Raw genomic sequence first — 23,815 nt, 5'->3', positions numbered from 1 at the left:
GAGATCTCTCTCTATAGCGCTGCTGCTACTCAAAGATTTGCCATTTCAGATCATGACAAGTGACAAGCCAGTGGGCCAATTATTGTACATGAGTTATATTTCGGCGTTGTCGGGTGGAAACCTTGTATGTCCAAAACTGTTTGTTTTGTATTTATCATTTAAAAAATGATTTAAACTAGTGAAAACAACCGATCTACAAGCACACAACGCCTCGCACCGGGAGGCGTTTTGTTCTTGTAGATCTGCTGTTTTCACTACTTTTGTGCAACGGCCTTGTATGATGAAGCAGGGCTTTGCTTTGCGAAAAAATGTATACATTTGAAACTTGGAGATACGGAGTTTCTGTCCGACAGTGACGATTTACTTTGTTGGCCGCTCAGCCCCCAAAATGGAACGAAGGCCGACATTTTATTTTTATTTTTTTCCTAAAGGTCGGCCTGGACAGGCCGGGAATGAACCGGCCGTTCGGGAGTTGTCCCGCTTTTCCCAATGGCCAGCACGTCCCTGGGTGGGTGTAGGTCTGCAGTAGTGTCTATGTTGATGAGGTCATAAAACTATTGCGGCTGATGAAAAGCATGCATTTCAACCTTTAACCTACTCCTCATTCTGGATGTTAAGTAAAACCCTGATTGACACTGGAAAGTTGCATTCGAGTGTTTGCAAAATTACGTCAATCTTCCGCTTTAATCTACCATTGTATTACGAGAATTCAAAAAATTTTAGAGCAAGAAGTCTGAGGGTCAAACGCATTGAGCTGGTTGGGCAAGAAACTGACAGGTTAAAGGAGTAGGCTAGTTCACCCAAAAAGTGACTTATATTATATGACTCAAATACACGCCCTATGAGTGTGTAATTGAGTGAAAATAAGTCATTTGTGGGGTGAACTTCTCCTTTAAATTTGATCAATGTGCACCATGTGTGTTCATATGGTTTTCTATGCTGTGCATAACAATCAAACATACCTACAAGGGTCAAACCTTTTTCATTATTCTAAATGGGCACATTAATGAACCTAATGGTATATGAGCGATACCACAACCTGAGTGAAACTGACTAGCATGACTGCTTCAGAGACTTCCTGCATTGCAATGCAGCAGAGCTTCATGGCTGCAATCCATTCAGGGGAAACCATTAGAACAAACTGCTCTCGGGGGCAGGAAAGCACATCAGGCATGATCATTTATAAACTGAGTCACCTCTGTGTGCCCTACGCAAGGACAAAAGCCCACAGACTGTCAGCATACAAACTGTTTCATAGCAGGGAGAAGCGAGGGAACCACTGGCTGACTGACTGTGAGGGAACTCATGGCATCCCTACTATCAGTCCATCAACAGGTAGAAGATAGGAGAAGATACAGATATAAAGAAGACAATTGCTTATTCTAAAGGACCATATTAGCCTTTTGACATGTGGGTCCTTTGTCACTCTTACTTTGATAGCATTTAGCTCCTCAAAATGTTTTTTTCTTCTTTTTTTCCCCCAATGTATGAATGAATGGACCATTGTAAAGCGCTTTGAGTTTGCAGCTTAGAAAAGTGCTATAAAAATGCAATCCATTACTACTACTACTACTACTACTACTACTACTACTACTACTACTACTACTACTACTACTAGGCCGGAGACTATTTTGCTCCCACCTGTCTGTCTGTCTGTCCATCCGTCCGTGTGTCTGTGAACAGCTATCTGTCACTGTTGGACCGATTGTGCCCATTTTTCAAATGGGCCTCATGGAGGGGCTTTAACAGCCTGTAACTGTTGAATCATAGGTTGTACAATCAAAATGGACTCCTTGGATCCTACACATTTTGTAAAAGATTCAACAAATAGATGGACTTTATCTCTGGGGTCAGGTGATGTATCAGTCAGAATTTTCGGATTCAGATTCCATTTAGACTGCTGTCCAATATTTGGGGGCGCTGGATAGGCAACCAGGCCTGGCAGAGACCTGCACTCAGAGGAGAGCTTTCGCTGCACTCTGAAGATAAGATAAGATGATCTGATGAAGTTAAACCTTGACTGATCCCTGTAGGAAAATAAAGGTATTGTAGCAGCAAACACACAGGATAGGTACAAGAACACAGTCTTAATAAAGTCCATCTGCACTGGACGCTTGAGAGTCACAGAGTCTCCAAGTCATCAATGGTTTTCTTGCACTGAGCATGAATATGCACAGCACCACACATTTCATGGCATGTCCGAGACAGACAAAGGAGCAAAAACATAACCTCCTTGAAAAGAGCCCATCCATGCATGGGTGGAACCTATCAGACATGAGAAGGTATCCCTCTTGTGGTCAAAAAGGTGAATAACATACAAGCGAATACTGTAGTAGGCTGATTGATTGATTGATTGATTGATTGATTCATGACCGTTTTCACTGGTACAAGGTCAACTAAAAGGAGATCCTAGTAAGTTTATCGGCGTATTTACACAGGAACCACTTCATGTATCTCCTGTATATAACATTGAAAGACAGGCGGATAGAACATAGTACTTTGCATAGGATAACATCAATTACAAAAGGAAAGAGTCTACATACAGGTAGACTTGTAGTTCAAGACAACCCAACATTTTTCATACATGCAGTCATGCATGTTAAAGTTTGAGACTGATATTTACACATTTTCAAGAAAAATGTCAAATTAATTAAGCTGATACATGAGTTCAACTAAGGCGATGAAGGAAGATACAATATTACCTTTATTTAGTATATGCAGGGTCTTTAACAGGGGGCCTGTGACCCCGTGGGATTCCTCAGGAGGGCCAACAAATCTTTGTGTTCTAGGAACTTTTTTTAATATTAACCACTTGAACCCTAGCATCACTATTCTGTGGGGAACATTCTCCCGATCTACAAGCTCATCAGAACAGGTCTCTGAAGGTCCGGAGGGCCTGGAACAGGGGTCTTCAACAGGGGTCCGGGACCCCTAGGGGGTCCTCAGAGTTACTAAACCAGAATACCAGAAAACTCGCCCTCTTTCAAAGTCGCCACAAACTCGTTTCCCAACGGGTCTGTGGCCTTAAGCTAGATGCAGATTAGACTAAAATATGCAGGGTCTTCTGGGGGTCCCTGGAACAAAAAAGGTTGCAATAGGGGTCCATCCGTGGAACAAAATATTTTGAGATGGGGGTCCACGGCCAAAAACACATTTTGGGGGTCCTTAACCACTGAGGCACATTCTACAAATGTCTTTTAAATCATAACAATTTTCTGAAAAAAACTTATGTTGCCATCAGTTTTTCTCAAACTTTGTCATGTGAAGGACCCCCAGAATGATATGTATTTGGCTACGGTCCCCCATCACAAAATATTTTGTTCCAGGGACCCCCAGAAGCAAATATTTGATTTTAGTCTATTCTGCATCTAGCTTAAGGCCACAGACCCGTTGGGAAACGAGTTTGGGGCGACTTTGAAAGAGGGCGACCTATCTGGCTACCCTACAGGGGGGCCACCAAATCTTTGTGTGATAGGATCATGAGGTTTGTAGAGGGAAAAGAAGAGCAGACTATTTGGCGGTTCAAGTGGTTAAATGTCTGAAAATACACATTATTCCAACATGACAACAGTGCTGTCATACAAGCTGTCTAAGAAATCTTTTTTTTCTTCTTTTTTTTACGTCTTGTACGGGATGAGGAGATTGTGGAAATATGAGATGGGAGATGACTGCAAGAGGCGGCTGTTTGTGGCAACATATTAAAGAGGCTGAGACATGGATGCATGCTCACACACACAGTAGGAAAAGGCTGGATGTTCCCAACACAAGAATGTTACGAATGCGTCACATGGGCAGATCACATCAGAAACATGGACCTCTCGGAACTAATAGTGAGTGAACTGACAACTAGAAATGACAACAGTCATTACAGTATATATCAGGTCGCACTTGTTATTTTCTTACAAAGAATAATAAATTACACTGAAATAAATGTTTTTTTTTTTTATTCATTCTAGTTTGACAAACAAACGTGGGCTTCAAAAATCATAAATACTAGTCCTTGCTCGTGGATGTGTTGTGTACTGAGGTGAAAGCATCGGCTTGTAGGATAGCAGGATATGAGACGTATAGGTGATGTCAGTCATCTCTGGGCACTGTTTCACCCGTTTATGCCCATATATGGTGTTCCGTGATGTCAGTCAGTGATTTCCAGTCATCTTCAATTTTGGTCACTGTTTTAGAATGTGGGTATATTACCGATTTGATCACTGTTTAGTATCAGTGATGTCAGTCATGATGAAGTCATCTCCAAATGTCATTAAACGAAACGGGTATTTCTTACATTGATGCTCCTACATATTATCATGCAAGCACCAGTTAAAGTTACTTTCCATCCCTCATATACTGTATGCACAGTGCACATCCCATAACCCACACACTGCACATCATTTTGGAGCTCATATCTTTGAACGGGTAAGGGCTAGTGTCAGTAATCTCCAAACAGACATCACTGGCTGACACTGACTGATGCCAGTCATCTCCAAATGTGGGCATTGTTTCAGCATGCAGCTGTTAACATGGCTGAACACTGTTTATGTGATGTCAGCATGCAGACAGATGACAGAGACATTCAGTAAATTAATAGTTAGATTGATGTAATTCACATGTAGCCTAAAGCCTCTATTGTTGTCAGTTAAAGGAACTATATACCAAATAGACTCATAAGGGTTTCTTTATTTGTTCCACTGTGCATTCTCATGGGGTCTAAAACTTGTAAGACGCCTCAGGGCGACATGCGACCTCGGTCACCTCGCCCTAAAGAGTTTGCCTCTGCAGTCTGCGTAAATGACGTTACTGGCTTTGATAGCCCTTCTCATTGGCTACAGCGCCAGCCAATATGGAGAAAGTGACGGGAAAATGGAAATGAGAGAGGAAGTGTTGAACTCAGGTCAAAGTGATCTGTAGATCACGTCTGGAGTGGACGACCTGATAATAATACTGCTAGGAGGGGAAGGAGGTGCACCACATAATGTAGACACACTGACACACTGCAGTGTGACAGCGACGCTAGCAGCACTACAGAGCCCCAGACCCTGATGCTGGAGCCTCACTGGTTTTTAAGTAGCCTAATGATATCAAAACCAATCTTCACAATGAGAAACGTTTCGGCTATCCGGCCTTCTTCAGTGTATAAATAGCCTAGCCTACAAATACCCCTGGTCTCCCTATAGATTTTTTGTTTTATTCAATCATTTTGATCTACATATAGAGGCTATCATTTTATTAAAACTCGTGAGATCCCTTTCAGCTCCTGTCGATCTCCATTCTTGCTGTAATATTTTCATATTTATTCATCACTTTAGTTGTTTCACAGCAAGATTTCTGGAATTGATTCTGTCAGTTCTTGCCACTTCATTTTTTCCCCTGTCCATTTTGCAGAAGCTAGTTACACAATATTACTATCAAGTCGAGTAGATAACAGTTAGATTGTGTGAACCATATATGATCACTTAATTGTATGTGAGATGTTCTGTAGACAGTAACTAAACTACAGTGAAAGCCAGTCTAACAACTAGGCAAGGAGACAACCTACTCTACTATTCACATTAGGGCATAGCCTATTAGACCATTATCACTAATGCTAGTCCAACACTCAAATGTGTCTAAGAGTTTTACATTATGCAATTATTGCAAATTGCTTGCACCAACAAAGTAGGAAGGCCAACATACTTTTGAAATGGCTGCTTACTCAGCATCCACAAAACATTTTGCCATTCATTATCATCTATAAAGTCAACCATTTAAAGTTGTGAATGTGCAAATGATGATCTAGTAATCAGTTCTAATAAAACCAAGGTCAAGAAATGAAATGAAATCTGGTTATACAAAATGTGTGCAAAATGTTTCTCTCTCTGATATTACAACACATGTAATGGAAATAATCTGTCGAAGCCAGCTTTAATTGCACATGCCATGAATCAAATCAATATTTGATAAGATAACAGAAACCTGAAGCAAGAACTGCAAGTAGACTGGGTCATTGGGTGAGGAGATTGACAGAAGTTAAACGTGCATAGCTAGCTTATAAACAAAGCAATGTTCACATTTTAAGATAAAGGAAACTGTGAGCTCATAACATTTTTGGAATAATCTGTTATTTAGAAATTATACTTTACTGCTATTAGCCGGATCATTCTCTAAATAAAGTTAAATGGTAATTTTTGGCTAAAACAAAAAGTTATTTGTTAAAAGGTTAAAGCACTATTTAACTGTAGTATTTGTATCAGCTATTCATTCTTATTATGGCTGTATGGCTGTTTTACAAAATGTTTCTTGTCAACCACTTTTACTTCAGAAATTATGCCCAGGCAATTGCCCATACATGCTCCATTATCATACTTGTCAGGCCTATCATTCTAGTATAACCATCTCATTGGTCACTGGTCCAAAGCACTGTTGGACCCCCATTATCCATCTCAAATAGCTACCATACTGTATGTGATGAGTGATGACTGCGTTGATGGACATAGCATTATGTCCTAAATATTTAGGACATAAATATGTTGTACATACTGGAAAGGACCCAAAGTGTATATTCAAAAATATACAATGAAATCAAATAAAAGGTCAAAAAGTCACCAATATATTCAAGTCAACAATTAATATTTATTGTTACTGAGTTTACAAGATTTTGGTTCTGTAGTACCCTACATCTAATGAAGTGCAATTGTACTCAAGCCAGTTACTGTGAGCAATGAGAGGCACAAGTTTTGTGTGAATTAAACAGCAGAGTAATGGTTCCTACATATACAAACAAAGCAGAAATCCATGCACAAGGACCCAATACACCAGTTTACATTGACAATAGATGGGAATACTTCCCTTGAAATAATATAAATCCAAGCAAATATAAAAGACATTGTGCATTGCTAGTCCAGCTTGTTGATAATGTTGACGTTAACAGACCGAAACCAAAGTGTGCCAGCCATGGCCTTAAAATCGGCTCAGAAATGATTGGTAACACTACTTGAAGCTGCAAGTCTTTCTTACATTCCTGGCAGTATTACTATTGCAATGCAAAATAAAGGTTTGGACTAGTGCGTTTGGACAGTATCAGTCACATAAGACAACAAAACTGTCTGAAAGACATATGTCTTTGTAGAGTTTTAAATGGCTTTAAAGGCTTGTAGGTATATATATTAATTTTCAGTCAATAGCAGCCTCTAATTTATCATTTGCATTGATTTTTGCATTGATTTTGCAAAGGGGATTGATTATTATTCCATTATTGTGTGATATATTCAATACAAGCAAGATAAAGACAGGTCTTTGTTATAAGACTTAACAGGTTAACGTGAAATTGTGGCAATATTGTGGAAATGTCAAACGTAAGGATAATGATCATCATAGTGTAGCCGTTACAGTTTGGTATTGTTAACAAAACATTATTCACTCCACCTGTTCACAGTGACTATTAAAGAGTAGAGAAAACACCTTTAGTACATACTTGACATCACCTTCCTGGAAACACTTGTGCTTGCTTACATGGTGACAATTGAAGCTTTTGGTAAATATTATACTTTAGGTTAGGAGGTCAAAATGGTATAACATTAAGAAAAATGTGGCAATCCTGTCAAAATCACAGCATGTTTCAGTTATTGTTATAGACATTGTGGTTGTGTACAGGGTAGCTGTACTCCTACTGAAAGCCTGGGGAGGCCATGTAAGAACAGCTTGTGTTCATGTGAAACTACACATTAAAGTCCTCAGTGTTAACTCTGAGTGTACAAATCCATACAGGAGAATTTGTAGCTTCTATGTGAAATTAACACTCTGGATTTTATGGTAGGCGTATTGGTGGGAACACAAAAGAAAGGACCAACTTTCTCACACCTTTTCACCAGCATCCACTCATTAGACCTAATACACTGTGGTATTGTCAAACAGATAAATCACAGCTATATCCAACAATACTCCATTTGAGTCTACCATCTAAATGGACAGGCAATGTCACTTCTGGTTCTGAAGGAAAGCAGATGCACAACTACATTCTCTATCTTTCCTTTATGATACAATCAAGGGCCACTGTTAAAAATCATTTACAACCTAGGTTCAACATCAAAATAAAACTACTTAAAGTTGCTTTTTAGAATGGCAACTATTGGAAAATAAACGTACTGTAACATACATATTAAATACTGTATAGTCCATGCAATTGCGCACGGCCGATTTGCATCATTATGGTGTCATTAACTGTATGGGAGACGTCAGCCAACAGTACATTCCAGTTACGTTTCAAGGAGGAACTCCACACATCAGGGGAACTGCTCAGCCAGACTTGAAGAGCAAGATGGCCACTTGCCCCAAATAGAAGTAAATGAAATGCTTTGTCTCATGGGTAACATAGCTGCCGAAGTTTCTTCCAACAATGCAATGCCATGTGGGGTTATACTTCTTGTCAAACTCCTGAAAACAAGTACAGAGATCATTTAGTCTGACACCATCACTGCTGGCTGCTCTGGGACTAATTTGGTAAGATTCAAATCGTGCCTCAGCCCTAGAAAGTGTTGGTTTTGCTACATGGTGATCAATTTCCTGCCTTAAGTTACAAACATTACAGAAACGCACGTGAACGCAATGCACCGCTCTGTCCACTCACCTTCTTGATATAGGCTGCAATGTCCTTCTCTATATTGTATTTCTCCATGGCCTGGGTAGCGCAATCCACGGAGTCCTGCTGCATGTCCTCAGACATGTCTGCATTTTTTATCACAGCTTTCCTGTCAGTCATGGTGTCTGCTGAAACGAACTGCGAAGAGAACAATCACTCACACGGATTGCATTGAAATGAACATACCGGCAGATTGAACGTAGACTGCAACCAATGACACCTCTACGAGCCAATTAGGTAAGAAAGAGCGGCAGGCCAATACAATGACGGCGCCAGGGGGGGGCTAGGGGGCGCTCTAGCCCCCTCTGGTGGAGTCTTAGCCCCTGCTCAGCCCCCCCTCCCCACAGACCCAATTGTAATGAAAAATATTTACAGAATAAATAAATAAAAGATAATAAATATGTGAAAGAAAATGGACTTGCTTCTATGTAAAATCATACAATAAAATGTATTTTCTATAAAGATAATTCTTTGCTATTAACAGCCCTGTTCACTGATCAGAAGTGCATTCTCTCGGTAGAAGACGTGGTCTGCAACACAGCCACTTAATTCTCCCCCCTCCCGTTACACACAGACACACACACACACACACACACACACACACACACACACACACACACACACACTGCACCGAGGAGAAGAGACAGAGCTGGCATCTCAAAAGACGTTTAAAAAAGTTTTTTTTAAACGTCTTGGATACAGTGCCACTGGAATAATTCATCATAGATCAGAATATAGGTACTTCTACCTTTGTAGCTGTTGTCATCTCAAAGTAAAATCCACGATTTTTTTCTCCAACTTGCTTGGATTAGAATCAGGAGAAGTGATCACGGTGAATGCAATACTAGATTGCCAGCCAGCTGTGTTGGGTTAACGAGGCTCGTTGAGAATGACCCTTATTTGACATACTGTAGATGAGCAACTAAGGCACTGTCTTTTATGGCAAGACATTTTAACTTTTTGTATTTTGTCTGTGCATGTGTGTCAACTGAGAATGGTTTCTCTGTAGCCTAGGTCAGGGGTTTTCAACAGGGGGTCCTCAGAATTACTACAGGGGGTCCTCCAAATCTTTGTGTGATATAAACCTTTTTTCCTCCTTTTTTATATTAACCACTTGCCAAAAATAGCCGATCTACAAGCTCACAACTTCTCGTGCTGAAAGGCCTTGTGAGCTTGTAGATCGGCTATTTTCGGCAAAAATTTCCTGTTGTCCTCAAATGGGCAACTTTATTTTTCATCCTGCATATCAAGCCTAATTATAATAATGATAATAATAATAATAATAATACATGCATACTGTATGATAAATGTATGCCTTATTCCACCTATATCTTTCCATTCCCACAACAATATAGGCTAAGGAAAGAAATGGCATATTTTGGACATATTTTGATTTGTGATTAATCATGATTAGTTCATTTTTAAGCTGTGATTAATCTGATAATAAATTGTAATAATTTGAAAGCCCTAATATTAATATGTGAAAGACAACTGACCTACTTCTATGTAAATCATATACGACGGGTATCTTGTTTACAAACATTGAGACTAAATGCACAGCTGATTGTATCATGTAATCAATTCCGTCCAATCCCCAAACCTGTTGTTTTGGGGAGCACTGGTTAAACCTGGTTTCATTGGCTAATTTTGGTAACTGACCCTGCGCACGCATCTAGTTTTATCAGTGTAACGTGGACCAGAAACCCGTCTATGGACAGTTTGTTCCGCAATGTCGCCAGTGGAGCACCGTTCGTTAATTAAAACGGGAGCGTTCCGAGCGTTGTCGCTCGACGCGCCCGGTGGAGCCGGGGGGTTAGCCCCCACTCTAAAAAAGCCAGCCCCCCCACAGACCCCCCAGTCACAATTTTCTGGAGCCGTCGCTGGGCCAATATCAAGGGACAATTGGTCATACGCATGCAGAGAAATCGGTCAGTTGATGAAATAATGGCGATCGTATAATTAATAATCTCTCTAAACTTTATTATGCGATAGACGACGAGGACTCGAGCGGGGCATGGATTGGCTGTGAAACTCAATACAGGTGGAGTTAAATTACTTGGCAAAAATAACTTTGCTATATAAGCAGCAGCATATTCTGCATAATAATGTTGACGAACCAGTCCCACCGTTTAAATGGCCATCAACAATCGAGCATTTTCGCAACAATCGTTCGGCCTACTCCACGCTCCACACGACTAATACATGAAATCCCAAATGAATTAAGCTACATCTAATACCAGTTATGAGGCGAGAACTCAAAATCAAACTGTAAAGACGCATGGGAATGTGCGTCGCGTCGCCAGACCTATCATGTCACTCACCCGTTGACTCCTTCGATACTTGCTTTGAGAATTAATATTTCGTCTTGTCGACAGTAATATGGATTTTGCTCCACAATTAATTTCTTCAAGATTTCACACAATAACTATGTAGGTATCCTATCCACTGTGCTAAAGAGCTCCCCGCCCTCTACTGCGTGCTGCAGTCAACCATTGGCTGAGCTGCAGCCTCCCCGGGTGGTGGGAGCGTTTTTCTCCTGCTCCCATCTGCCTGCATCTTATTTCAGCCCACAATGCATCATTGGCAATACACCACCGTGGGGGCCAAAATATGAGAGCGACCTATGTTGTAATAACTTATTACTTATAGCCACACTCAACCATCATGATTCACTGGTACGGGAAAACTGGAACATTGTTATTGTAATAGTAATAATAATATAGGCCAGTGTTCCTCAAACTTTTACATTTAAAGGTCCCCCCTTAACTCTGACAGACAGAAATGGAGGGCCCAATCTCTCATTTGTATACTGTCAGTTACAGACCTCTATGGGTCAATTTGGACTCCTAGAATCCACATTGAGAACCACTGATATAGGCATTTAATTAATGTCAACCAACCAGGCTGTTATTGGAAATATCTGTTAGTAGAATCACTGCATTTTACAAATTCCACATATTGAGCCCCAAATTGTATTACAGTTCAAATTTAAGTCACCCTTAGGGGCGATTCATACTCCACTTTTAGAGACAAATTTATTTCGGTTCGGGGAGTCACACAATATCTCTGGCACCTAACAGGCGAATTAATGACGGTACCCGCCCCCCCAAACCTCTAAATGTAGTCGTATTGTAGTTTGAACAGAGCCGAACCAAATTAAAGTCGAGTATGAGTATAATACTTTAGAGACAAATTTATTTTGGTTTGAATCTCTGGGGGAATACCATAACATTAATTCAGCTGTTCGGTGCCACCGAGATTTTGTGACTCCTCGAACTGAACCAAAATAAATTTGTCTCTAAAAGTGGGGTATGAATCTGGCCTTGGACCAGATTAGATTTATCAGTGTATGTAGTAGCCTACAACCACATGTCATTAAGTCCACATCTAAAGCCCAAACAACAATAATGATTCACCATGCATGCAACTACTCGCAAACCATTAGGCCTATCCCCAATGGCACTGGCAGTTGCAAGGAGTTGCATTGGTGTGGTGTCCTTAAAACTGTTTTGTTGCAAGTTGCATTGGTGTGGCTTGGGCTTAAGCCCCAATTGGTAAGAATTTAATGCCCATTTCAAATTAAGTCAGATTTAGACATTTTACCAAGATTGGATTGACCAGTGGATATAGTACAAAAGGAGAATATCTAATCTAATAGCATTGAAATAATGATTCCATTAGTAATAACATCCATTCACAGAGTATTCCAATATAACAAATAAAAAAACAGTGAACTGTTTTCAGTCATTTTATTGAAAATGCTAAGAGAAATGTAAGATTAAGCAATAAAATACAAACTACACCCAAACAAAACCCCCAAACCACCCCAATTTAATTCCCTCATACCAGGCATCTACGATTCCATCCTTTGATCCAACTTCCTGGTCCTCAGATTCGCTTTCTTGTAAATAAAGCCATATCATTCAAAAATTAAGATCGATAGGCTATAGGAAAAAGTTGCTCTGGGATTCCTTAATTAGTTCCAAATCAACTCATTTGATTCCTGGAAAACGGATCCCGTTCCAAGCATCCATCCTTGCCTATCCCCTCCCTATCGATCCACTCATCCAGCTCCAAGGATTGGGATCCACTGAGCCACTCCTCCAATCAAAACCTTGAAATACCAGGAAGAAAATCAGAGGCAAACCATTAGAATGATGTCAGATTTGGGCCTAATCCAAACCTAAATTTTAGCACTCATGACATACATTGCTTTACAAACTAACCATGAGCACCAAAAGTCAGTGAAGCAAAACATTTAACATGGTGACAAGATTAGCTTTTTGAACTAACCCTATCCCACCCAACACAAATATAAATTTGGATTCCAATATAAGTGTTACACAAGTACGTTTATGACAAAAATCTGACTTGGGGCTGTTACTTCGGACCCAAGGCAGCGTGTAAAAAAATGAAGTTATGACAAGTATTTGTGACATTATAACATGCACCCTAAAGCTTATCCAAAACCTCAATGCATGGAATATGAAGCGTACCATAGGACCTGACTCCTCCTCTAGATGTCCTATCCTGACCATACAAATGAAATGTGCTCCACAAAGGGGTTTATTCCAAATCATTCTTTTAATCCTTATCTTCAGATGTCTAAAGGAAGACACAAGGGTAAAATACAGTTAAGCAATGTCCCCCATCCGCCCACCCAGTCAACTCCAAAAAATAAATTCCAACATTTTGAACACTTGCAAAAACACTGAGAGCAAAAGAGTGCAACTCAACATTTTTGCAAACTCATAAAAGCACATTTTGCAAAAGTGATGACAACAAAAATAAAAATTCTAAATCAAAACAAAACTGCAGGGACCAAAACAAAGGACAAAGCAGCCGGAGAGGGGAGGAAATGTAAAAAGGGACACGTCTACATACCAAGGTCTTCCACAACGACATCAGGACAAGATATTCAAAAAATTAAAATCAACAGCTGACATCTGAAAAAACTCAAGAGGTAAAAACAGGAGGGTAATAACAGGGAAACTCATTAAAAGGGCAACACATCAACGGTCGATAGAAAGACTCAGGAGCGGGAGCGAGAGCGGCTATGACGAGGAGAGTAGCGGGGTGATCCTCTGCCCCCCCGGGCACGTGAGTTGCTGCGGCTGCGGCTGGCGGCACTGCGGCTTCGGCTTCTGCTGCGGCTGCCACGGCTACGGGAGCGTGATCTTCCATAGCTCGGACTGCGGGGGCCGTCTACTTTCACACGAATGTATGCGGTCTCTCCCTGGTAGACACAAGAAGAACTTGACATTGAAGAGACCCACACCCTCTCTTTCGCATCACCGAAAGTGAACACACCAGAGCTGGAAGCAATGGGCCACAACTGCTCCCTAGCAACCGTAAACGTCTCACTGTTGCCGTCTATGTTTCAGACAACTACTCACCTTTCCGAAAGGCAAAGAAACAATATCCGTGACTAGGAGTCAAATCAGTACACATACCTCATGTGATCGGAATTTGGTGTTGTCCAGCTTTCTAACAGCGTAGGTCATGTCTTCTTTGCGCACAAATTCGACCACCCCAGTTCCATCTCTGAAAACATCAGCATAACAAACATCTCCAGCTTCGCGCATGTGATCCTTCAGATCCTGCCAGCTGCCACTTTGGGGGAGCCCTGTAACACAAGTCATAAATAATGATTTTAGGAGATCCTAGTAAGCTTTTTGGCTTATTTACACAGGAACCACTTTATGTATCTCATATCACATTTAAAGACAGATGGATAGAACATAGAACTTCGCATAGTCACTTAGTAACAAAAGGGGGAAAAATAAAAAAGAACAATTTAAAATAACAAGGGAAAAAAATAAAATAAAGTGAAATAGGAGATTTTTACAAAGGAAAAGGGAAGGTAGGTATGGGCTTAGTCTATTACGAGTTTGAGTAGCAGCTGTTTGTAGGTTACTTTTCAGACAGATTTTGAAGGCGTCTAGGGAGTATTTTGTCAGGTACATGGGTATCTTGGTGGTGTAGTGTATCTTGTACACCAGGCCCATTGCAAGATGCTGTACTCTGTCAGCTACTGTGAGCCACCCCACACTTATGTAGTGATAAGCAGTGAGGTGTGCCCGAGAAGGAAGACCAAGCAGGACCCTAATCAGTTAGTTTTGGACTGTTTGGCACTTTAGCTTTAAGGCAATTGGGGCATCACAATACCATACAAGGATTCCATAGTCAATGGCAGAATAAAGCCCGGCCTCAAGTCAGAAAATAAGTGCAGGCCATCATAGTCACGGCCCACGGTGAAGTCCTTTACCCCGTCTAGACCGGTTCAGGTCGACCAATCAGTGAACGGGGTGTAGAGGCTGTCTGTCTGATAGTAAAAACAGAGAGATGTGTTGGGACTCGCGGTGGAAAGCTCTCCACCACGAGGAATGATGTAACGTTGTAGTTTCATGACTCAAAAAGACTCGAAAAGACTACACCGCGGTGGATAGCCTTCCACCGCGGACCCGACTATGATCCGGGCTTTAGAGCACCTCCTAGAGTCTTTTGTGTTTTACTATTGATCAGCGGGGTAACCCTCTGCAAAACTAATTTGAGTTATCATTTGATTTGAATTTTATGATTTGATAATCTTTATTTTGACCTCTCATAAAAACAAAATAACCCCCCCCCCCATTAAGTCCAAAAAGGAGTAGGATGAAGTAAAGACGTATTTACTACCCCCTTATTACATAATACTCATAATCCTAATCCATAAACAATTACAATACTGTTTATCTAATCCTATATCTTTAGACATTATTCCTATATTTCCTATCCACCTCTTTCCGCGGGAATTTACTGGAGAATTGTTTTCACCACACTTCCGGTTAACAGCAGACATACAAGCTCACGTTGCTTTGCAGATGTAACCGTTGTGAGCTTGTAGATCACACTCGGCTGCGGCGCCGGAAGCTCAGTGCAACTTCTGCGCAATGCATGATGGGATGTTGGAAAGTTGTGGATATATTTTGATATCTATAATATAATATATTTATCTACAAATAAATACATACATAGATATACACGTGTATGTACATACACATACATATACACATCTACACATACATACATGTCATCATTATTATCCATGGATGTTTTGAGGGGCATCAGTGTGGGATGGGAGCTTGTCAGTAGTCATCTACTGGTGATCTTACCTGAAACAATAACCCTGTACTCAGAGCGTCTGGATGGGGGCCCATATCTGCCCCTAGGCGCACCAATCCCGCCACCGCCGCCACCGCCACCGCCACCTCCACCAAAACCTCCCCTCCCTGAACCTCTGCCACTCCGCGGGAACTCCACGCGCAGTCTGTAGCCGTCATAATCATATCCATCGCGTCCATAAACGGCATCATCTGCGTCCCTGAAAAAGACGATTCAAATGTCACTGGTTAGACTTGGAGAACATGGTTTCAGATCGAGAGTATCCCACCTACCTGCTAATACTAGCGTTATAATAACAACGCCGAGTGTTCCCTGTCCTGCATTCGTACGAGTGGCTGGTTGGCTCTACTACAGTCTACAGGGCAGCAGCAGCAACAACAACAACAACAACAAAACACAAGAGGCTAGGGCGCGTTAAAATTCAACCACAGGCACAGCTAAACCTGTAGAAGTAGTACAAATATTTATCTTAACATTGCACAACTGCGAGTGTAACAGGAGTCATTTTGCCATTAAAGTAACGTGGACTTTACACTCAAAACCGAAACCTCGCTCACCACGTTTCTGTTGTCAGGTCACAGCAGCAGCGATCAGGCGTGCTGGATCCAGGACATAGTCCGAGCCATTTCACAACAGTGCTCTATCTATGGGGCCCGAAGGGCTTCGTTTCAATGTTATCAAGCCATGCGATCGTTTATTTCGTCAAAAAAAATGTAACGCTTTAAACTTAAAGCATTTCATTTTCAGAATAGGTGGGTTGAACATGAGTCACATCATGTGTCGAGCTAGCCCTAGAATGTCTCCAATGTTCGGTCGATTGACACTCAAATCTGGAGCCATAGAACGCTCCCATTGCGCGGCGGTTAGCAGCTAATCTGCGCGGCCCTAAAGTGCTGCGCGCTACTTGTGTACTCACCCAATAATGTATTCCTCAGCCTGGGAGAACGATATTGTCCTATAGTGTCATATCCATTTGAAGGTTCTGGCTGAAAACATGTACTTTGTAAAATATCACCACTTATCACGAGCCAACACGGACGATTTACACGACCGGGCGAGGGGCTCGGAATGACTGCTGGACTGAATATATCAAAACTTGGGATTGGGAAGCACAAAACGTACGGGGCACACAATTGACAGGTGCTTGTGATTGACGTGGGGTGACTAATCACACCACCTGCGTGATTGTGTGCCCCGTACTTTTGTGCTTCCAAAATAAGTTTTGATATATTCAGTCCAGCAGTCATTTCGGGCCCCTCGCCCGGTCGTGTCAGTCGTCCGTGTTGGCTCGTGATAAGTGGTGATATTTTACAAAGTACATGTTTTCAGCCAGAACTTTCAAATGGATATGACACTATAGGACAATGTCTTTCTCCCAGGCTGAGGAATTAATTATTGGGTGAGTACACAAGTAGCGCGCTGCACTTTAGTGCCGCGCAGATTCGCTGCTAACCGCCGCGCAATGGGAGCGTTCTATGGCTCCAGATTTGAGTGTCAATCGACCGAACATTGGAGACATTCTAGGGCTAGTGTCGAGCGACAACAACATAAGCATTTACGTCCCACGTTAGCCAGCTAGCTGCTTGCTTAGCCGTAGCTTTATTACCTGGGGTCCTCGAACTCAATGAAAGCGAACGGCGGTCCTCCTCTCCGGTTCTTCAGGTCGATGTCTCGGATCGCGCCGTATTTGTAGAAAACGTCCTCGACGTCTTTGGTCCGGATGTCGGGCGGAAGGTTTCCAACGTATATTCGACAGTCGTTGTTTCCTGCAGGGCCTCGCACAACACCTCCCGACATGATGGTTCCTCCTGGCTGCACACAGTCTCACACTGCCTGGCTGCTCCGCTGATACACGTTGGCTGACCGATAGTTGTTCAATTGTCCCAACTGATCGATGTTCTTGCATAAAAATAAACTACAAAAACAAACTATCACCCAGAACGAGACGTTTTCGACCCTTTTTGCACGCAGGTTAGAACAACACAGCGACGGCACGCTGGCGGAGCCAGAGAAGCAGCAGCCGCTTGCTGTGTTTCCCTTTAGGAAGAAGCGCGCCTCTCCTTCACTCTGATGTTTGTTCATCAATCCCGGAAACATGCCGCTCACAATGAAACAGCCGCTAAACAACATAGTCTGAGTCCACACATTTGACAACAACAACAACAACAACAACAACAATAACAACAACAATAATAATAAATCGCATATCAAATTTCTTAAAAAAAAAAAGATAGACCTATATTTACAAACTAAATAGCCTACATACAAATGATAGGCCTAGCCTACTATACAACTAAGATATGACAAAATATAATTTAAAATACCAATAAAAGCAACATCTACAAAAAACAAACAGTTTTAGGCCTGTGATTCTTTTCTTGTATTATACAATTTCATTTTATTTTCTGATATGTCTCTCATTAATAAACATAATTAATAAATCAACAATAAACATAATTATTGTATGTTTTTCACCAAAATGTGCATACATTTTCAGATGGTCTCACAATTGAGTAATGCAATGTATTTCCAGCAGATGGTGGTATGCGCTATGACATCTGTGTGTGTGTGTGTGTGTGTGTGTGTGTGTGTGTGTGTGTGTGTGTGTGTGTGTGTGTGTGTGTGTGTGTGTGTGTGTGTGTGTGTGTGTGTGTGTGTGTGTGTGTGTGTTATAGCATAGAAACATGTATTTGCGTAGCCTATTCACACACAAATGCACGCATAATGAACAAAATGTACATTTTCACACATCTTGTGAAACAAGGGGATGTCTACGATGGACACTATACATGTTTTTAATAATCCATTTATTGTTTAGCTTATGCAAGACTCTTTAAATACTGCATGGACCTGTCATTTGGTTTGGACAGTATGTGTTGAATACATATCATACTACTACTAATAATAATAAACTTTTAAGTGATAAAAGTCAAGAAAACAAAAGATTAAAACAAAAACAATAATAAAAACAATGAATGAATAAAATCCAGGTCAATGGTCAGAGTCCCCTCTCCCCAACTATAGATAAAGTTCAAGTCCAGCTAGGGCCTAGATAGACTAATTGATGCCTTGTGTGCATTTGCCAAGATTCTAGGTAAATGTCTTGTTGAAAACAAAGGTTTTTTAGTCCCCTTTAAAAAGCGTCAACCCTTTAAAAAGCGTCAACACTTAACAGACTGTGGTGCTCTCAGATGGTCAGGGAGGGGCGGGCATTCCACAGCCGAGGAGCAGCTGAGCAGAAGGCCTGGTCCCCAATGGTGCAGAGCTTCGTCCTGGGGGGTTTCAGTGTGTTTTAATTTCCAGTGAAGGTCGGGGGTTCGAGGCGTTCCTTTAGATAGGAGGGAGCATTGCAAATGCGGTGGATGCACTGATACAGTAGGTAAGGAGGGAGGCCTGTATACTCTCGAATATGTTCTGTGTAAAAGCCTACAGATTGTTGTTGTACATTTTTCTGAAGACTACATTTATATTACTCAGGTAACTTTGGCATATCCATGATTTTAAGATCGCTATCCATTATCAATCAAATTACCATGAATGGATCTATACTCTTAATACTGTAGGTGTATACTTTCAATATTTGAATAGATTGTGATATCATGCATCAGTTGCAATAACAGAGCATAAACTGGTCACATTTTGTTTTAAGATAATCTTTTATTATAATATGTTGATCTACTTTCCTCCAGTGCACAGAAACCACTTACAATGACAACTCTTCATATGATATAAATTAAAAACCTATACACTCAGCGAGTCAGCATTTACTTCAAAGCCTGGAAACTATCTAAGTGGAATATCAGATACACATCCATGCATACAAGAGTGAGGGGACGTACGCACGCACGCACGCACGCACGCACACACACACACACACACACACACACACACACACACACACACGTAATTGCATCACATAAATGGGTTGGAGTCATCACTACTTTTTTAACTATTGCTAATGTTTTATGGTAGTATTTATTTTTCATTACACAAGGCAAGTATTGCTTTAAATTACCAAATGATGTATATTTAATTATCAGTGTCATAAGAGCATGTATTTAGAACAAAGTCAGAGCAACCACATAAAACATTAAAATGCTCTGGCAAAGGCCATCGTCTGATTGTCCTCATACGTCAAGGCAGCAAAATACACTGTTAACTTCTGTTGTCACATCTCCATCAGGAGTGTTTTCCAGAGTGGCTTAAATATTGGTCCCGGGACCACCAGTGGTCCTTGAGAGGGTTCCAGGTGGTCCCCAGTTAAATGATGGCGAGCTGGTAACGAAATGGACCTTATACAGTATATCTTTAATTCTCAAATCTCTCAGGAGTTAAATCATTTTTAAACATCTGCATTACTTAATTTACAAGAAGTCACAATTAGAGAATGTAGAACAATGGTTATTTTGTACAACGTTTGCCTGTTATCTCTCCTATGGCACTACATCAATACTACAACAAGTCGACAACAAGCTTGGGTCTGAGAGGCTAAAACTCATCAAATGTTGGTCCGTGGCTCAAATGCCAAATAAATAATGGGCCTTGACATGAAAAAGGTTGAAAACCACTGGTCTATTCTAATATTCCTCTGTGATGCGGCTTGGCTTGGATTATGACATACTATTGGTTATGGTAATGACATACAATGTTGTGAGTTGAAATGAGGGCATCAACAAGCTGCTCAGTATGCATGACTGGACCCATAGACATGCTGGCCAGCCTCCTCACCACGGTCGTTGCCACCAGTGTATTTCCCCTGACAAGCAAGACTATTCACCTATGAGCAAAAAATACAAGTAAAGAAAGAAATGCATGACGGTTAATAAACAACAAAGGTATATATCCAAATAATTGTTGTTGAGTAAAAATGTCATTGTATGATTACAGTAAAGAAAAGAAAACATGCCTCAGCTCGCTTGATGAACTGCTCAGTTGCTGCATTCTCATTTTCTTTATGTCCTCGCCAGGTTCTGAGAGCAGAGGCCTGCAAGGCTCGGCCATAGGAGAATGTTAGAATCCAGGGCTTGACTAGAGGACAGTTATTGAGTGCATTCAGATGGACAGAGGCCTCCTCTTCACTCTGACCCCCTGAGAGAAATGCCACTGCTGTAGGGATACCAAAAACATTGCAGTTTAACAGGTTATAGCTCAGTTAATAGACATGTATTTGAAATCTATTTTAATTTCTGTATTTTCTTGATTCTATAGACCTGAAGTTTTCCTGAGCTTACCTGGGACGGCAGGGGGAACTGTGCGGCGCAAGGCAGTGATAGTTGCCATAGCAACTTCCTCTGGCGCGTATTTGGTGGAACAGCTGTGTCCAGGGGTGACCATGTTGGGTTTGAGTAGAGTACCTTCCAGGTACACATGGTGGTCAGACATGGCCTTGTAGACTGCAGCAAGAACCTGCCATCCCACAGCACATATGTAAAAAAAACATCCACCGTTCCTTCTGGCCAGGAACACAGACATCCCCTTTCTCTTTCTCTGACTCTCTTTCTATCTCTTTCCCTCACTACTGTATGTCTCTCACTTCCCCTCTTCTCAAATGCGTATAAGGAAGAACCCACCTTCTCAGTAACATACTGGCAGCGCTTCAGGTCATGATCTCCATCAGGCATAATCTCTGGCTCTATGATGGGCACTATGCCATTCTGCATGTCAAATACACACAACGATGAACACAATTAACATCATTCCAGTGTTCACAAATGCTGAAATGGAATATACCAGAGAGGCCGAACCTGTTGGCAGATACTTGAGTAACGCGCCAGAACATTGGCATTCTCTGCGATGGCCAGTTTAGATGGGTTGGTGTCACTTATTTTGAGCACACAGCGCCACTTTGCAAAGACTGCTCCATCCTTTTTGTACTGTGCACAGCGCTCTGACAGACCATCCAGACCTATAGAAAAAAAAAAAAAACACACCTATTGTGAAGTGAGCGGTGCTATTTGTGGGCTAATTTCATTACGCGCCCCATGAAGCTTGGCCAATGTGACCCTGGGCGTACAACAAACTTAGAGCGATTTGTGCCAAAATGTAGGCCCGATGTAGGCCACGCTTCGGGACACTTTGTAGGGATGCTAGATGTTGAAGCCTAGCTCCTTCAAAGAGCACAGCTCAAAAAGTCTATGAAGCATCTTGCAGCACTACAGTAGGCTACAGTATGTTAGTCTGAATGATTTTGAGGGACATATTTGTACTGTACCCTGTGTAGTGGTTTCTCCACCGGTTCCTGCCAGGGGGACGACACCCTTGTCGACCTGGAAGATAAGAGAAGAACATAAGAGCTCATAGCCACAACCTGTAGCAACAAGAGAGCTCCTCATATTTAATGCTGATACATTTTCCACCAGTATCCTTAATATCTCCTCTAATCTTGTTTCCCTGAAGTTCTGAACTGCCTTCACTGAATGTGTGTGTGCCAATCATTTTATAGAAGAGTATCTTTTGAAGTTCTGTTGTATTAACTATTGCTAGTCTGGCCAATTCAAATACTCAGATGATATTGAAATTATAACCGCTATTTAGTTTGGAGATCACTTGACTAGCGTTTTGAGGACTTTGTCATTCACACCGCGGCCATCGCTACCTCTTATTTTTATTTATTTTTTATCTGCACTGATCTCAGAAATAGCCCCTATGGAATCCTCAAGACTGAAATCACTAAATCAGTCCCCAGGACTGAGAACTTCAACCCCCGAGTTTCTCATGTGAAATGTAAAAGTATCCCACCTTGACGCCAACCATGATGCCCCTGTCCTTTATCATTTTGACAAAGGGTACACCAGTGTCCGAGTGCTGGTACAGGGTCTCATGGAAGAAGATGACCCCTCCAATGCAGCTGTTGATGCGATCATCTGCACTGAAGAGAATCTGCCTGTACTGTCTGCGGTGTTCTTCAGTGTTCTCCACTCCTATCTGGGCCAGACGTTTAGCCATGCTGCCTGTTGCCATAAAAGGTAAATGCAAAGCCTAATTTATGCTTTGTAGCATGACAGTGTTGAAAGGTATCTGCAATAAATCAGACAGCCCGCAACACTCCAAGTTAGATGAAGGCTTTTAGATGCACGGCTCAAAATAGCATATGAGAAAGAAGTAGTCGCCAGCACTCAAGGAATCTCCTTTTTACATGAATTTATTTACCTCAATGGACAGAGTCAACGGACGCGTTTCGACCCTTCGGTCTTCTTCAGCGTTCTATCAAATACGCTGACGAAGACCAAGGGTCGAAACGTGTCCGTTGACTCTGTCCATTGAGGTAAATAAAATCATGTAAAAAGGAGATTCCTTGAGCATGACAGCGTTGACAATAACAATCAATATTGAACAAACAATAATATATATTTTTTAATGAGCGACACCGTCCTCTGATGAAACAGAGGAGACGATGATATACATCATGTACATCCAGTATGTTGAAAATGAATTTACAGTGAAGCAATCATTTCAGTACAACAGTTGCATTATGTATACATTGATATGTCATTATTTAGTACAGTGCTTCTCAACCTGTGGGTCAGGACCCTGGGGGTCTCCAAATTATTTTGGGGGGTCCCGAGATGATTAACTTAATGTGCAACATTGTTTTCTCACTCAACAGTAAACAAATCAAGTGTATAGACAATAGAGGGTGTCTGCACATTTCTAAAGTGACAATTTACACTTTTTAATACCTCTAAAATGACAAATTAAACATTGGTCAAATTGTCAAATATTAGAGGCAGAAATTGTGAGCATGTAGATCATGCTATTTTCACAATAGAACCATTTTATACAAAATGTAATGCCTCAGCTCTTAGTGATTGTCAGGGTCGGGGGGGGGGGGGGGTCCCAAGTTAAAATATGATTATATGGGGGTCGCAGCCTGAAAAGGTTGAGAGCCACTGATTTAGTATACAGAGATGATCTACATCCTTACAGACCCATGGACTCGTCAGCAGCCAGGATGCCCTTCCCAGGGGATATTATGCGTAGGGCAGTCTCATGAAGGTCTTTCTTCTGTGCTGCAGAGAGCGTAGGAAACTGGTGTGTCAT

The 23,815-nt window shown here is 41.4% G+C and overlaps 3 protein-coding genes across 4 annotated transcripts; all 3 read right to left on the bottom strand.

The window, feature by feature from the left end:
• Positions 1-8,027: 8,027 nt before the first annotated feature.
• dynll2a (dynein, light chain, LC8-type 2a) lies at positions 8,028-12,571 on the bottom strand. 2 transcript variants are annotated; one of them, XM_080730870.1, is made up of 3 exons: positions 12,458-12,571; positions 8,600-8,749; positions 8,028-8,406 (listed from the first exon to the last, which is right to left on the bottom strand). In XM_080730870.1, the coding sequence occupies exons 2-3, from the start codon at positions 8,729-8,731 to the stop codon at positions 8,269-8,271; spliced, it is 270 nt and encodes an 89-aa protein (XP_080586996.1). In that variant the 5' UTR covers positions 8,732-8,749; positions 12,458-12,571; the 3' UTR covers positions 8,028-8,268. The 2 variants fall into 2 exon arrangements, with proteins under 2 accessions (XP_080586996.1, XP_080586997.1); XM_080730871.1 differs by lacking the exon at positions 12,458-12,571 and adding an exon at positions 10,933-11,007.
• A 1,072-nt stretch (positions 12,572-13,643) lies between these two features.
• Positions 13,644-17,807, bottom strand: srsf1a (serine and arginine rich splicing factor 1a; the record flags this gene model as incomplete). The annotated part of the gene is made up of 4 exons (XM_080730869.1): positions 17,382-17,807; positions 15,766-15,974; positions 14,065-14,237; positions 13,644-13,847 (listed from the first exon to the last, which is right to left on the bottom strand). The coding sequence occupies exons 1-4, from the start codon at positions 17,570-17,572 to the stop codon at positions 13,644-13,646; spliced, it is 777 nt and encodes a 258-aa protein (XP_080586995.1). The 5' UTR covers positions 17,573-17,807.
• A 2,649-nt stretch (positions 17,808-20,456) lies between these two features.
• On the bottom strand, positions 20,457-23,815 carry aldoca (aldolase C, fructose-bisphosphate, a; the record flags this gene model as incomplete). The annotated part of the gene is made up of 8 exons (XM_080731648.1): positions 20,457-20,552; positions 20,682-20,881; positions 21,007-21,181; positions 21,346-21,429; positions 21,520-21,680; positions 21,987-22,041; positions 22,514-22,721; positions 23,700-23,815. The coding sequence occupies 8 exons, from the start codon at positions 23,813-23,815 to the stop codon at positions 20,457-20,459; spliced, it is 1,095 nt and encodes a 364-aa protein (XP_080587774.1).

This window comes from Nannobrachium achirus, assembly GCF_963921795.1.
Source record: "Nannobrachium achirus genome assembly, chromosome: 8".
In the NCBI taxonomy this organism is placed as follows: Eukaryota; Metazoa; Chordata; class Actinopteri; order Myctophiformes; family Myctophidae; genus Nannobrachium; species Nannobrachium achirus.
The sequence above is the reverse complement of the archived record's forward strand: the minus strand, read 5'-3'. Positions and strand labels throughout refer to the sequence as shown.

What these genes read in the sequence shown, in the direction of transcription:
- dynll2a (XM_080730870.1), bottom strand. Translation starts at nt 8,731, where the DNA reads ATGACTGACAGGAAAGCTGTGATAAAAAATGCAGACATGTCTGAGGAC. An exon ending in TTGCAGCCTATATCAAGAAG is followed by an intron (nt 8,407 to 8,599) that starts GTGAGTGGACAG and finishes ACTTGTTTTCAG; the next exon opens with GAGTTTGACAAGAAGTATAA.